The sequence below is a fragment of the Mustela lutreola genome, chromosome 1, assembly GCF_030435805.1.
Source record: "Mustela lutreola isolate mMusLut2 chromosome 1, mMusLut2.pri, whole genome shotgun sequence".
NCBI lineage: Eukaryota > Metazoa > Chordata > Mammalia > Carnivora > Mustelidae > Mustela > Mustela lutreola.
Genome location: NC_081290.1, coordinates 18,389,706 through 18,407,024, shown reverse-complemented (window position 1 = coordinate 18,407,024; position 17,319 = coordinate 18,389,706). Strand labels below are relative to the sequence as shown.

The 17,319-nt window shown below is 34.3% G+C and overlaps 1 protein-coding gene across 12 annotated transcripts in view; it reads left to right on the top strand.

The window, feature by feature from the left end:
* ADGRL3 (adhesion G protein-coupled receptor L3) overlaps positions 1-17,319 on the top strand; it is an 809,555-nt gene that overhangs the window by 304,043 nt on the left and 488,193 nt on the right. For 11 of the 12 annotated variants that reach the window (XM_059160378.1, XM_059160333.1, XM_059160359.1 and 8 more), the window contains exon 4: positions 14,166-14,369. The exons of the other annotated variant lie outside the window; for it this stretch is intronic. In XM_059160378.1, the coding sequence (XP_059016361.1) occupies positions 14,166-14,369 (204 nt within the window). The remainder of the gene's footprint in view (positions 1-14,165; positions 14,370-17,319) is intronic. 12 annotated transcript variants of the gene reach the window in all.

Sequence of the window (17,319 nt, the reverse complement as noted above, 5' to 3'; positions counted from 1 at the left end):
GTTTTAGAAATTAATCATCTTTGGAATGTTTATGTTTGTCAGCTTAGATAATTTGTAATACTCCCAGTAATATCACTATATTTACGGTCAAATATGTTATACAAAAAAATATCTTTGTCGTGGTCATGATATATGAGGCTATGGTGAACACATCCAACAGCATTACCCACCAGTTACTGAATTTCAAAATACATTATTTTGTAAGTTAACCATAATCTCTAATATCACAATATAAACCACAAATATGCATGGCTGATAGCTTTTCCTTTGCAAGAATATGTTCAGAAACATTCCCTTACACACTCGGTATGCAGGTTAGCAATTGGAAAAGAACTTTCTTTTGCCTTTGCACTTGCAAAATGTGTTATAGGTGAATTTTATTGTACTGATACTTTATGAGTAACATGTATATACTTTGAGAGCAAAATAGCTTTTTCTTATTTTCGGATTTTATGTCTGACTATTTTAGGATCATATCTTATTGTTTATATTTCTTGGCCTTGGAATAGACTAGGACTGCAATAGGGTAATTGTATGCTTGATGTAGAGTGAATTAAAACACAACTGGATTACATAACATATAAGTATCTATTTATTTTCCTCTTCTTTGCATCACTATTTACGCTCATTCTCAATGTAAGAATTAGTGTTCTCACACGTATAATTTCATATAAGCTGCCATAATATGTTTTTTATGCATTTATTTCCTCCATTCTCATTGCTAAATGGTTTTTAAATGACCACTCAAAACATTGAAATGCAACAGTTGAAAGTCTCATTGATTTGTTATGTACACAGGAGACAATATATTGTATTATGATCTATTTTGACAGTTCAGAATAAGACCCTGTTGAAAAATAGGGTTCATTCATTCTCTACTCTTTTTGAGTTTTTAATTGACAAATTGAAAACAAATACCTTACATGTTGTCAATAATTACATTTTTGCTTTATTTCTATATTTCCCTTTTATTGTCATCTTGGCAAAATTAGTTTTTTAAAATACAGAAAGCTGTCTTCCTATCAAAAAAATCTGTTTTAAATGAAAGATTTCATCAAGTAAGCTAGACTACTTAGGGATTTGCCAGAAAAATATGCTAGCTTTATTTACACAAGTAATGGATACACATCCTTGTACAAAATAGGGTCTCATAATGACATCTGGTAAACTTTCTATGTTTATTTAATCTACACATAGTTTGTGGTGATTTGGATGTCCTAAAGTCAAGGTTGTTGTATCTTACTGGTAAAATACAAGTACATAGTCTCATATATCTCTTTGTTGGTCATTATCCATGTCACCTATTTATTCTCAAAGTAACTCTCCTCATACAAATTTAAATCAGAAAGGAAAAATCCAATAATCCCATGACCCAATGATATAATTAATATTAATGCTTATTAGATTTTTCTTGCAGTCATGTATATGTATATATTTTTTAGAAAATGGAATAATGTTAGAAATAAAATATCTTTCATTTTGACTTAACCTTAAAATGTAGACATTTGTGTACTCTAAATTTTTTAAAAATTATGGCATTGTATTATACGAAGAAACTATTGTTTACCTAACCCATATATTGATAGCTTAACAGAGAAATTCATTGATATATTGCCATTACCAATAGTATTATAAAGTTACACAGTTACATATAAAATTTGACTTTATTTTTGTACCTCTAGAAGAAAATCTCTTGAGAAATAGAAGGTTAAAAAAATTGTTTTTAGATTAATTAGTAACTATCTTAAATGAATATTAATAAATTATCAATGTACCCTTGCTTGCTTGCTATTAATACAGTTGTTTGAAATTCTGCAAGTTTAGGCTACTATAATAATGAACAATTATTCAAATATTGAGGTACTATTTGCAAGGGCATAATGATGGATTCAGAAAATTCAAGAAAGATAAACTTTCTCAGAATTAAGAATATTTTGTGTTCTGATGTACGATTCACACATACACATGATCTGAGTCAAAACAGCAATGAAATGTATGAGTTACTTAAGAAATATCATAGGAGGAAATATAGAGAACTTTTATGAGGAAAAAGTCTAAAACTTTTTCCTGGAAGTTATAAAAGAAGACAACGCAATATACTGTGTTCATAGATGAAAAGACTGAGTACAACAACATGGACAAATATTTCCAAATTACTTTTTCTAGCTTTTTACACAGCTGAATTCAGAGTATCCACATGAGCTTTTCTATGTAGAAATTCAACAGAATTATTTTAAATATATGTATTGGATATTAAATAAGGGAAAAGCTAGTATAAATGAAAGAAGTAATAGGACGTGACTTACCCAACTTATCATAAATCATAAATTATACATATAAAATAATTAAAGATAAAAATCTCAAAACTAGGCAAATTGGGCAACTGTAAAAGTGAGATCCGTGAAGTAGCTCTGCAGGTTATATGTCTGTGTTGCAATGTGATACGAATGATACCTCAGAAGTAGTTAAGTAGAGATCAGATCAATAGTGTGTGTGTTTCAAATTATATACTATAAAAATTCTGGAGGAAGATCTCTTTGTGTTACTTACTCTAATGTCCATTTTTGAGCAGTATATCAAATAAAGTGTAAAGTAAGCTGCAATCATAGTATATTCCTAAATTGATAATGGCTTCCAGACAATATTTCCTTGATCACCAAGCATGCCAAGGCAGGTGGGTGTTTCTGATCAGGGTATTTGTGTCTGGTGGGAAATAGTGATGGATGCCATCCTTTTGCTATCACGGTTATACGTAGGTCTAGTCTAATGGCATGGCACTTCCAAAGTCATTTTGAGGGTCGTTGCCATTTCAGTCTGCAGGAAGGGAGAATGAGCACTGTGGAGACTCTAGTGGGAAATTTTTATGGATGTGTTTGGAAGCAATTCAAATTATTTCTGCTACCATTTCCATTAATTAAAACTCTGCCTCATAACTATATCTATATAAAGGGGTCTGAAAGGTATAGTCCTCCTCATGTGATAAAGGAAGATATTTATAAAAGATACCATGTAGCTTTTAAATAAAACTGGATTTAAAGCACTAATATATATTTTTAGATATATAAATGGAGGGATTTTTTTTTTTTACAACTTTATTGAGATACATTTAACATACCAACAAGGCACTCATTTAAAGTATATAGTTCATGGGATTTGAGTGTTTGCATAGTTGTGTAACCATCAACATAATCAATTTTAGTCTATTACCAGTCCTCCGTAAAGAAACCTCATACCAATTGGTGGTCACCCCTGATTTCCCCCTTCCTCAGTCCCTGAAAATCACTAATCTACTTTATGTTTCAGTGGATTTGCCTATTCTGGACCTTTTGTATCCATAGAATCATACAATTTTTGATCTTTTGTGACTCAATTATTTCACTTAACAGAATATTTTTTAAATTTACCCTCATCATAGCATGTAATAGTACTTGGTACTTTTTTATTGCCAAATAATATTCCTTTGTCTAAACATACTACGTTGTGTTTATCCATTGGTAGAAATTTGGCTTATTCCTACTTTTTGGCTATTCTGCATAACGCAGTTGTGAAAATTCATGTACAAGTTTTTGCACGGATGGGATTTTACTTCTCTTGGGTTTACACATAGAAATGAAATTGTTGAGTCACATAATTGTATGTTTTGCATTTTGAAGAACTGCTAAACTGTTTTCCAGAATGGTTTCACAGTGAAACATTCCAGACAGCAATGTGAAGCTTCCCATTTCTCCACATCCTCACCCACACTTACTATTGCCTGTCTTTTTCACTTTGTCATCCCAGTGGAGGTGAAGTAGTATCTCATTGTGGTTTGGGTTTGCATTTCCTTAATGCATAATGATATCGAGCTTCTTTTCATTTGCTCCTTGGGCATTTGTATACCTTACTGGAGAAATACTCAATCATTTCTTAATAATTAAAAGTTGCTTATTATTAAGTTCTGAGTGTTCTGTATAGGACCATCTCTTATTAGAAGAGACCAGAGAATATTGTTAGAATATAAATAGAGTTAAGGGTTTTTTCAACTGCATATTCTAAGAAAAACTTTTTGCCTGGATTTACCCATTTAAATCTCATCTGCTTTACATTTGCTTTGAAATCCCCTGCCATTTATCTAGCCTCATGCCTCCTTCCCTTTTACTGACCATATTTAATTTCAGCACGTCATTAAATCAGGTTTTTATTAAGACATAAACTAGTAATTGAAAGTGATTGAAATTTCTTCTGATATATGAATTGTATAGTAGTGACGTATACAAAACATCAGGGTAATTAATCGGATTCTTCTGGTTGTATCCAATTACTCTTCCCTAAGAACATGATAAAGAACAGAAGCTTTAATCATGATGAGCAGAAGTATTTCTATTTTTGTTCTAGTCAAATTCTTGTTCTTGCAGATTTTGGAACTCCTCTTATTTATATATTTTTGTGGTTTTGCTCAAATTATATTCTAAATATTGAGGCTTTCCTTTTATTTCCATAGATTAGTTTTCTCTAATATGCTCTCCAAACTACTGGTTGCCTCTTTTACTTCATCTCAAGAAAGTTATACAATTCATTATGTCTATCAAATTTATATAGTATATAATAATGACCTTTGTACTCACATCAAAGGTTTAGTATTTTTTTAAAGCTTTATTTTAATTAATTAATTAATTATTTTTTAAAAATTTATAAACATGTATTTTTATCCCCAGGGGTACAGGTCTGTGAATTGCCAGGTTTACACACTTCACAGCACTCACCAAAGCACATACCCTCCCCAATGTCCATAACCCCACCCCCCCTTCTCCCAACCCCCCTCCACCCAGCAACCCTCAGTTTGTTTTGTAAGATTAAGAGTCACTTATGGTTTGTCTCCAGTAGTTTTACACGCAGTGTGGGCTGGAACTCACAACCCCAAGATCAAGAGTCAGATGCTCTACTGACTGAGCCAGCAAGGCACTCCCTGAATTCACTGATTGCTTTAAACAAACAAACAAACAAACAAACAAGCAAACAAGCAAAGATGAGAAACAGAAGAAAACCCGAGGTTTCATATGGCAAGAATCCTAGCAACTTTGAATTATTTCAGCACACTGTGCTTATCTGAAGTATTACTATTTGAGCAGAAAAGACTAGGAGAATGCTAAATAAAGATAATACATGATTCATAAATGCTGATATTGAACAGTTGCTACAGCTTTAAGGAACCATGAATGGAGGAAGATGTCAATATATTTAGAAAGTAATATTTACCGTATCCCCCAATTTAAGCTGCTTTTAGAATCCTAATTTGCGTGCCCCTATTGAATAAAATGAGAGATGTCAGACCTCAGAGTCTAATTCCATTTCTGTTACTTCAAGGAACATGACCTTAACTAATTTGATTCACAGTTTCCTTACTTGTTAAAGGGCTAATTAGGCCTACTTTGTTATAGTATGAGGATCAAATAAAATAATGTATAGAAAGGACTTAACACAAAACCTCACACATTTAATCCTGAGAGAATGTGATCATTAAAACATACCTTTTCGAATTAGAACTAAAAAAAAAACAAATGATCTGGATAGTAAGCAAAATTTGAAGTACAACACCATCTTGGGGTCACTTACTTTCCATAGTGTTTTTCAAAGACCGCATTGTATGTTCTTAATCCCCAAATGTGACAGTTTCTCTAATTATGAGGCTACACATTTATACACACATTCTATCATTATATTCAGAACTCACCCACTGGACTGTAACTAAGTCTTTAACGAGTTACTAATGAACATCTTAAGCTTAGATCAGCATTTAGAAAAATGTTGAAGAGTGTTGAAAAGCTATTCAGAGGATAGGCCTGTTGCTTTTAATTAGACTATAAGCCCAATAAAATTTCCTGTCTTCACTATTCATCCAAGGCTTAAAGAAATTGAATAGTGAGTGACAGATAGACTCTCACTTTGGTATTATTGGTTTAATAATAAGTTAAAAGGGATAAATATATTGAGCTAAATCAGAGAAATCATTATTTTGATTAAATGCAAAGGTAAAAATAATAGGCAAAACCAAAATAGCATTTCACAGTGATTCATTTTTTTCTCCCCTGCACTCAGATGACGTTACACATTATTTTTATGGTTGCAGTAGAGAATAACAGATGACATGAGGAAAAAGATCCAGATATGATTAGATCGTGTAGATGACCCCCCCAAAATCCCTCCAAACAAAAAACAAAAACAGACCTCTGTATTTATAAAAAGAATGAACAGTTGGCTTTCACACATTACTGCTTCTCTCCAAGCTGTTGGAGATAACACGAAAGTAGTAATCATAGACAGGACCTGAATTAGATCAAGACTATTCTTTTCTGGAGCTCTTGTTACAAATCAACAATGGTGGAGACTGTTTAGCAATGATCCTTCCTTTTCCTTTTTGATGGAGAAGTTGGTGGAACCATGCAAACCTAAGGGCACCGTATTTAATAATCAAGACAGATAGTATGTAAAATTGAAAGCAATAGGCTAGTATGATGTTTCTCCGGGAAATGCTGCACATTTGCTTAAAAGGAAGTCTTTTAGATTAGTTACAGTGGCTCAGGACAGTGGGAATAGCTGTGATAGCCTACATGTCTTATAGGTTACCAGTTATTGTTAGGAGACAGGTTAGATCTCATGCCTCTACACTCAGATATAAACCACCATGTCGATTTTTAAAAGTAGGTGTCTAGTAATAACCATACTCTATGTACACACAAGCAGCATAATATAATAGATCATTTTAATATGTTCGCTTGTTAATGTATCTGCTTTCTTCTTAATCAGCATTTAGACATTCATTTTGTCCATGTTTTGAGGAGGTGGTGGTGGAGGTAAAAATCCCTTCCTTCCAGAAAAAAAGTAGATAAAAACTTTTCATTCTTCTCAGCCATCTTCAGAGATGCCAGTTATGATTAACTTAAGATAGAACTAACTAACGAGATAGATTTCTGTCAAAATATATAGGGTTTTTCGCACATATCAGGTATAATTGACCCTGTGATTAAGGAAAAGAGCACCATTATTGTTGTTATAAAGATTCTTAAAGAATTATTTACTTTATAGCACTCTAAAAGCATAGCTTCCATGCCATTAACATTTTAGTATACTTTAACAAGAAAGTAGAGGGAAGGAAATTAAAAGAAAATCAGTATTTTCCAAATAATAAATTCCAGAGCTTTATTCTTATTACCATGAATTTAAATCTATTTAACTTAGGGCACCTGGGTGGCTCAGTTGGTTAAGTGACTGACTTCAGCTCAGGTCATGATTCTGGAGTCCCAGGTTTGAGTCCTGCATCAGGTTCCCTGCTCAGCAGAGAGTCTGCTTTTCCCTCTGACCCTCCCCACCTCATGCTCTCTCCCTCTCAAGTAAATAAAATCTTTTGAAAAATCTATTTCCCTTATGTTTATTTAAAAAAAGCAGATATTTTTGATTAGAAAAGAAAAAAATATTATTCTGAAAAATAAGGTATATAATATACATTTTATTGAATTTGAGTGAAAATGTCTTCTTATCAGAAGCTAAATTTTTTTTTAAAGATTTTTATTTATTTATTTCACAGAGATCACAAGTAGGCAGAGAGGCAGGCAGAGAAAGGGGGGAAAAGCAAGCTTCCCGCTGAGCAGAGAGCCCGATGTGAGGCTCGATCCCAGGACTCTGGTATCATGACCTGAGCCGAAGGCAGAGCTTTAACCCACTGAGCCACCCAGGCGCCCCAGAAGCTAAATTTTTAAAAAGAAATTTATAACAGCAGAAACTTCACTCATTTTAACAAATGTTTGAGATATTTACATCACAGTTTTACAATCTAGGCAACTATTACAATGAATGAACCACAATTTTTCCCTCTACTTTTAGGATATGAAAGATGCCAGACCTAAAAGCCAATTAAAAAGTATTCTTTAGGGGCCCCTGGTTAAAGTGGGTTAAAGCCTGTGCCTTCGGCTCAGGTCATGATCCCAGGGTCCTGGGATGGAGCCCTGCACCAGGCTCTCTGCTCAGCAGGAAGCCTGCTTCCCTCTCTTTCTCTCTGACTGCCTCTCTGCCTACTTGTGATCTCTGTCTGTCAAATAAATAAAATCTTAAAAAAAAAAAAAAAGTATTCTTTAAGTGCTCTTTCTTTTATTTTTTAACAAATAGGGATTAAGTTCCCCTTTAGCTTTATTCATAACCAATGTTTGACTCTTCCACTAGTCTCAGAATATCATACAGTTTTTATATCTTGATTGTTCAGTCTCGTGGTAACAGTTTAGCCATAATATGTTTTATTTTACTGTAACAAGCTGTGTTTTAGAGAAGAGGAGTAAGGAACCCAGTTTGAAGGGAAATTGCTTACCCACATAGGGCATACCACTGTTTCAGGAAACAATTCAGTCTGGACAAGAAGTACTTTGAGTTAAATTGAATAATATCTATGTATGTTATGAAAGTTGCTTCATCAGACACAAGTGGGCATTTATCACTACAGAACCATTTTCTTTTGAGAACCAGAATGAAACAGATTTTTCTGTGTTCGAACTTCCATGTTGTAATTTCTACCTGGTGGATTCCTTGTTAGGTGCTTGGATTGAAACTCTATGACTATTGCTAGAGCTTACTACCCTGCGGGTAAAGAAATGATACACCTGCCACCTACAACCTACACGTTAGGGAGAAATCAGGAACAAAGTAATCTTCTTATATGGCCAAAATGGAGGTAGTGGGGGACAGGTAGTGCCTTTCAATATGCATAAGGAAGTGGAATTGGAATAATGCCTTTACTGACAAGAAAAGAAGCAGAAGCAAGAGTCTGCTAGTCTGTCTCTACCTCTCTCTCTCTTTCCCTCTCTTCTTCGCTGATGCCTCCTTACCCACTTTCTTATTCCTCCTGCACTCTACCTCTTTCTCTCCTGGTAATATGTATGTTACACGGAAGTGGGATTAGACATCCCTCATCAATCATCCATATAAGTATTTCAGGATAATTTCTAGCATTTATACAGCACTTTACAGTTAGCTGAACACACTAGCTCTATGAATACTCATATCCAGTGAGTCATAGATAATAATATCAGTAATATTAAGGTGAAAAAAAATAGATTTAGAGCCGTCAATCCAATGATGCAGTGACATTTGAAATAGTTCATAGAAGAGAAACTCAAAAATCTCATAAACTTCTCGTGGTGGCTTCTTCCAAAGACATTTTAATGACTTCCGAGCATTTGCCTTATTTCAAAGACCTATGATTTAAATGATAAATAAACCCACCTAAACAACATATAGACGAATGAGCTAGAATATTACAAGACAAAATAAGTAAAATTTTTATAGTTTCATTTAAAGGAAAAAAAGTATTGTGTTTATGTTAACCTAGAGATAATAGTAAAAGATAAAATTGAATAGTGGGTTAGGGTTAATACAAAGATGAACTACATCATTGTAATTGTAGTACATTTCCAACTCAATAAAGGTTCATAATTAGCTAGTGATTTTAAAAATATGTTAAAATATTGCTCCCAAACACAGAAACAAATGACTTGTGAGAAACATCCTTAGTGTTTGAAACTTAAATCACTTGTAGTTCTGATAAATACTCTTTGGTGCTGTATTATTGTTGGCCTTTGTCTCACCTTATAAATAGCATGACAACCCATGGTTTTGTCAAGATCCAATGCTTAATATCATGATCAATAGATATTTGGAGGAAGAAGCTGAATAATTGGCTGAATTACATAGCTATTAATCGAAGAAGAACAAGAAAAAAGTAGCAGTTAAAATTGGTTAGAAAAATAATGTTTACTTAGTATTTTTATTATTTACAAATCTTGATCTCAGAAACTATATACCATTAAAAATATGATTTTTTTGATATTTACTTCAATTTTAAGCTCCACAGGAAAGATGAAAACTCTGGTACTGGTATCATATGGACTTTACATCTTACAGACTTTACATGTTATGTGCTCATTATTTTTCCTTTTCTTAATTCTTGCCTTAAGTTCACCCCAGACTATTATTCAGGAACTTTGGTGCTCTGATGGCTTTTGATGTTTGGAGACTAACATAAACATGGGGAAATATTTTGATCATTTCAATAGATTGTGAAATATTAATTTTCATATTTCATGCTTCCCACTAGGGAAAACAGAATCAAAGTGTTTACATAGTGAAAAACCCGAGTATGCACTGATTATGTAGACAATTTGGATACGGCAATGACTCATATTACTTATGATGAGTATTGAATATTATTTATGATGAAAGCAATTTGAATTTGTAAACTAGTAGCGAATCTCTCTTTTTTAAAAATACAAAGTCTTAATGAGATGTGTACTTCTTAAAGGAAATAAGATACAATGTCTCTCTTTCTGAAGAAGGTTAGAAAGAAAAAAAGACAAGATATGGTGGCCTTACCATTACCTCCTGCCCCCAAACCAGAATTACCTTTGAGATACCTTCGAATCCATACAACAGAGTTTCAAAACACAATCTCAAATGGAGAAGGGAGAGGAGTACGGTGGGAGGGAGGTTGTGTGTGTGCTTCTAAATTATCTTTCTCCTCATTAATCTGAAGAGGAAAAGAGACATTTAGGACATGAAGGCTGTCCTCAAATATACTGGATGATAAGTACCTTCTGGGAACAGAATTTATTTTGTGCAGCCTATTTGTATGGATTTCAGACAAGTGGGTTGGAGAATGCCTGGGTATAGATATCACCTTTCTCCTCGGGAGGAAGAACTTACTGCCTCAGATGGAATTGGCTGCCCAAGGACAGACTGAGCTTCTGATCAGTGCCTCTTACATGCAAATTTTGTTTCCAAGTTTTTTAGCGGTCATGCCCTCGGGGCTATTAGCTAGCGTGTGAGTCTCATGATTCTTTCCAGACCTCAGATTCTGAGCCTCTAATGGAATACCAGACTTAAAACTGTGATGTTTATCTTGAAAACTTATTTTCGTAATAACTTCAGGAAGACAAATGAGATTTATATTTATAACTCAAATATTTCTTCCGAAGTCATACAGTATTTTAAGTGTAACATATCCAGTATTTTAAAAACAGAAGTCCAGATTCGGGGTCTGTTCTGATAGCCCTTGTCCTTGTGGGCAGTGTAATAGCCAGTCCACCGCGGCTGCCACGGATCGCAGACACTGGGTCCTTTGGTAGAGAAGTTAAAGGAGCCTCCAATCTATAGACGCGTAAGAGTCTCCAGTTTCATGGAACAAATCAGAGCCTAATTTCCTTCAATTTAACAAAGTCTACTAAACTTTTCTGATATATTGTATCCCTCCGTCTTGCTCTGTGAAATCATTTTATTATCCAATCCAAACCTGTTTCTTCTGGGTCTCTGGATCTTGCTTTCTCGTGAATTTGTTCTTCTTGTGTAAGCATAGATTCTTTCTTTAAATACAGAAAGTATTATTACACTTTGCAGCTCATGGTGATTCCTCCTAGTATGCATTTAAAATCCTTTGTCGTTCTCTACTTACTCTAGAAATTGACCTTTCCCAAAATAATCTCTAGTTTAGGAGAGGTCACTATTTCCAAGTCTATTTCCCTGTCCTGTCCTGTGCTTCCTTCTCAGGAACCTCATTCAGTATGAGCTCATGCTCTGGCTGTAGCTTAGCTCTTTGATCTCATTCCAGAACATTCTTCTCCCAGCCTACTACTTATAGATTCATTGGCCATTGTGCTCGCTCTTTCTTTCTTTCTTTCTTTCTTTTTTTTTTTTTTAAGATTTGTTTATTATTTATTTGACAAGGAGAGAAACTTGAGAGGGAACACAAGGGAGGGGGAGAAGCAAGCTTCCCGCTGAGCAGGAAGCCCAATGCGGGGCCTGATTCTAGGATCCTGGGATCTTGACCTGAGACGAAGGCAGATTCTTAATGACAGCCACCCAGGTGCCACCATTGGGCTATTTCTTGACTAGACCTGAGGTAGTTCCAACCTGAGAAATTGCAACAGCCTGGAATGCTCTTACTCCTGACTTTTATTTTCTTTTTTCTTTTCTTTTCTCTTTTCTTCTCTTTTCTTTTCTTTGTTCTTTTCTTTTTTCTTTTTCTTTTTTCTTCTTTTTCTTTTTTTTTTCTTTTCTTCTCTCTCTCTCTCTTTCTCTCTCTCTCTCTTTTTTTTTTTATGGCTAGCAACTTCCAATTTCGTTGAGATCTCAGTTTAAATTTTTACTCCCAAACATAAGTCTTCCATAAAACCTGAAACAGGGTTTCCTTACATATTACTCTATTTAAACTTTCTGTAGATTACTTATATTTCTAAACTTTTAAAAAATTGCTTACCCTTTAGTCTATTCTGTCTTCTACACCAGAATAGACGATTCATTTAAGTAGACATGTGATCTCTTTTGCTCACCAGAATCTCTACCACCAAGAAAAAGACCTAGCACACAATGTAAACTCAATAAATATTTGTCGAATGAACAAGTAAGTTCATGTTCCTTCACTCCAAATGTCCTTAGACATTAACTTGGCTGAGGGTGAAAACTTTCAACTCTATTATAACTGAAGCTTGTAGGAAAATACAGCTTTATCATCTTTTGCTAATTTCTTTCCATAGTGTAGTTTATAAAGATGTTAGGGGAAACATACCTGTATATACCATGTAAAAAATAGTTAAAAAGTAGTCATATTTTGGGCAGTGAGGAGAGGGATATTTTAGAAATCAGAAGTTTAGAAAATACAGCATTGGAGTTAAACAAAGGAGATAATTTTTTTAGATATTTTGATTTTCACAACATTTTGGTCTTAAAACTTGTTTCTTTCTTGACACCTTTTTCATTTACACAATCTAGCAAAATTGCAGAGATTACTTTTTGCCCGGATATTTTAATATTCACTCATTATAGTTGGTAGAAATAAAAATGATGTTTCAGAACAGTGTTAAACTTAGTTATGTTGTAGACTGGCTAGTTCTATTCTAAACTTTTTTTTTTTTTTTCATGGAAGATGGGTTGTTGGACAAATTTCTTAATATTTTTGTTTTGCGTAAGGGTTAGTTTCTTGTGATTTGGGAGAGAACATGTATTTCAGTCTTAACTTGCAAATTTTATATGTCAAGAAATTATAGCACCACTGTATAAACTTAGAGTGTTAGAAAGATGATCATAAAATTCTCTTGTTTTATTGAATTTCCTAGTTTCTCTCCTGAGTTCTGAATATTAGTCAGATAGCATTTTTAATGTGTTTTTAACTATGCATGTTATAGTATGTTAAAAATAATTGTGTAAAGCAAAGTCTTTTTCCTTGTAAAGTCTGTTTCTTTCTGGTAGTAGCAATATTTTCATTACCATTCCTGTTTATAAAACTAGCTGCAGTTAGTGTAGAAAAATGTGTATCTCGGATATCAATGCATCAGAAAATTAAAAAAACAAAACAAAACAAAACAAACCTGTACTTAAATAGCTCTGTTTTTCATAGCATATAATGTATGACTGTTTTGTGAATTATTAAAAAAATCATATGTGTATAATTTTATTTTTTCATTATTGTCTTGGTCTTCCATATTTATTCATTTATGTAATATGTACCATTTGTCAGTAAAATCACTGTGTATTTAAATGGCAAAAATGTATGTATATCTTTTTCACCCTAATGTTCATCACAGATCTTAATACAGTATCTTTCAAAAAATGTTAAATTACCTGAAACATATAAATATAAAACAATCCATGTAAATGTAACAACATAACAAACAAAACGAGACTAATAAAATAAATAAATAAATAAACAAACCCCTCTTTGAAACTTTCGGCACCCACTACCTTATCAAGCTTTTTGTGTGTAAATACTTAGTAACATTTTTATTTATACTTAGAGAATTTAATGGCTATAATTTTACAGCAGAATGCTGTGAATCTATAAAATATAAAATTTATATTTTTTTCAAGTAGCTTTCTCTGCTTTCAATAATTATGTCTAATTTTCCAATTACTGCTAAGGATTAGGTTGAGGTGGTGTTTAGCTAGGACAGAAAATACACAATCCGCACGACACTCAGGGACGGGGGATGTGTTCTTCTCAGCTCCAGGGTTATCTGAGTGGGGCCTGGGGTGGCTGGAGTCCAGGGACTAGGGCCTGCGGCAGAGAGCAGCCTCGGGAATAGCCTCTAGCTGGGCTCCTCTGCAGCGGGCCTGAGCTGAGCGGAGTCTGATGGTGCGCCCTGCGGTCCCCGCAGGTGGCAAGCACAGTGAGCGACATCCAGCCCTTCCTGCTACACTGCGACATGCTGAGCGCAGCCCCGGAGGCGCTCTCCCACCCAGACATCTCCTTCAGCAACCAGGCGCAGAGCGGGCCACTACTCATCGTGGACAAGGGCCCCGTGGAGCTACCAGAGGAGGTCGTGGTCCAGGTGCCCAAGGAGCCCAGAGTGCAGCCCAAGGTGCGGCCAGCGGTGGGGAGAGGGGGTTGGGGGTGGCTGGGCAGGGACTGCTGGAGGGCTCCGCCCCAGGCAGTGCCACACATGTGTCTTCTCATTTGTTCCCGTCAGCATCCGCTCAATGGGGCTGATGTCTGTCTGCATCTGGCGGTCTCCCGGCAAGTCGTTGAACCCTGCATGCTTGGTCTGCGCTAGAGCCTCCTCATTATGCCGAAATGTTTGACTTTAGATTTCTGAATGGGTTTGAAATAGCTCTGCAGTATCGCAGGAAATTTCAAATTACTTTTAGTGACCATTTCAACTATTGTAAAATGTGATGCTTGTAAAAGACAAATTTTAACATTTCTGATCATCTGCGTGTTTGGGGAACGAAAAAAAATCTCATCAGTGGAAACTACCAAGTTTTTGAGGAGAGTAGGATGAACACATCTTGGTTGGGAATTGTGTATAGTCATTTAAAGCATAAAATCTGAGAGAAAAGTGATAGTTATAAAAGCAACATAATTTTCTTATGAAAATGTTGACAGCACTTTATATTATTTTCTTTGCACCTGGCAAATGCAGTGAATGACATCCATCTCTCTCTCTCTTTTTTTTTTCCTTTTTTTTTTTCATTTTTTATTTTTTATTTTTATTTTTTTTTAAAGAGAAGAGAGATCACAAGTAGGCAGAGAGAGGAGAAAGCTCTCTGCTCAACAGAGAGCCCAATGTGGGGCTCGATCCCAGGACCCTGAGATCATGACCTGAGTCGAAGACAGAGGCTTTAACCCACTGAGCCACCCAGGCGCCCCTGATATCCATCTCTTGAAGCTCTAGTGAGAAATAGAATACTTGCAAAAATTCAATTCTCTTCTTTTCCCCAATAATTTATCCAATACTTAGGCAATGCATTTTTTCTCACTAAACTCCATACAAGTACTCCTATCCCTCTTATTTCCTATAGAGAATATAATATAATATAATAAGTATAATGTGATATATAATATACATTTTCTTTATATACATGATATATTTTTGTTAATGTTCTTTGATAATATTTAAACAATTTATAAGCTTATATGAATGCAATATGTATATATTTCATATATACTTTTCATATATATTATATATATGAAATACATTTATATTATATTATATTACATTATATTATATACCATATTAAAAGTTTTATTTGTAAACTACATGAGAAAGGCTGGGAAGCATTTGGCTAGGGGAACCATAATTATCAAGTCTTTTCCTAAAACAGTGTCACCTCTCCTACTCCATAATTTCTTCAAGGGGATATTCATACAAGAAATACTGGCAAAGGAACACAAAATAGCACTGAGCTTAGCTTCTTGACCCCGTAACCGTATTCCCTGGTAAAATAAGCTGGAAAACTTGGTTTTCAGCTTAGGGACCAACAGAAAAATACCATAAACCCATCCGAGATGGATTTTCAATTCTGACATGTAAGAGTTAAACCTACCACTTCAAATACTGCAGCTACATAGAAAGAGTAAGTGTGAGAGTGACTTGGCCTTCATGGTGGCTCTGTGCGCACCTAGTTCAGTCAGTGGCCTAGAATCTTTCCATCTAGATTCACATTCCTTCCTTGGTGTTGATGATTAGTGATGCGGAGTGCATGTACTTCCGCAGAAGTGTGTGCAGTTGTTTCTAGTGTGTTCAGCAAAAAACGGGAAATGTATAGTAAACATTCTTTAAGAAATTCTTTTTTATTTTTCTTCTCCTGCTCTTTGTTTTGTATTATCATTTCAAACCTGAAGTGTCTATATTGGATGCAGTCATATTTTTCACAGAATATGCTTCAACAGTTGCAAAATTTTCCTTATGATGTTGGCTTTTGATTTATATTTTAAAATAATAATACAAAATTAATATTATTTAATTTCCTTCAATGCATGTACATTCATCACATTTTCTAGTAGTCCTGAGGAAGGAATCCAAAAACAAAGTTTAATTTTTGAGTAAATGTTATAATTATTCAAGCCAGCAGCTAACATTTACACACACACACACACACACACACGTCTGCTGGCAACTCAATTTTGAGGAGAAAACAGATCAATATCAGTCAGAATACTTTTTTCTATAGAACTTTTGCTAAGAAGTTGGCTGAATTTAAATGGTTCCCAACATTTATAGTTTAATAAGATTTTTCTATGTTAGTAGCTTTTACTTTTTGCTATGTATGTGACAACTTTCCGTACAGTAATGGGTTCTAAATCATGCTTTTCTCTCAACTTACAAATAGGAAAATTTCATTATATTTTCCTTTAGACAGAAAAGAAAACATAGGTATGGGATCTCATAAGCGGAGCTGAGGTCAATGTCATGTGATTTTAAAAGGAGTCTGCAGAATCATGTTAATCTGTTATAAGGAGACAATATTTTTTGAAAGTTGCTTTGGTGCAAAAGTAATTTTATCACTGAGGTAAAGAGCATCTGAAGGTCATCTTTTAGTACTCCCTAAGAAAAAATAAAGAAGAAAAAAAAAATAAATATTACAGGGGCATTATCTTTCCTGATACAAGAGCTGATACATACAGCTGGAATGCTTTGACACGTATTAAAAATGAAAGTGAAAGGAAAAATACCATATTACTTTGAGCTCTTCAAGTTGAAAAGACAGGAAAGAATGCAAACAAGAAGATGTCCAGTGAATTCTGGCTCCCTCCCCTTCTCCTCTCCTCCACATTTCTTAAAATATAAACAACTGTTTGCTACAGAAGCAAGATAATTTAAGATACAGAAAACTCAGAAATCAATATAAAGACATATTAATGTAATTTTTAATTGAAAAATCAAATTGATGCTCCTTTAAAAAATATTAACCTTCGTATTTGTCCTATAGATAGCCAGACAACTGAGGAGAAACCCAACAAAAGCCACCCTAACAACATTAAAAAAAAAATCTTTTTATTGGCTTGAAATTAAACTTTGTCCTTTTTAA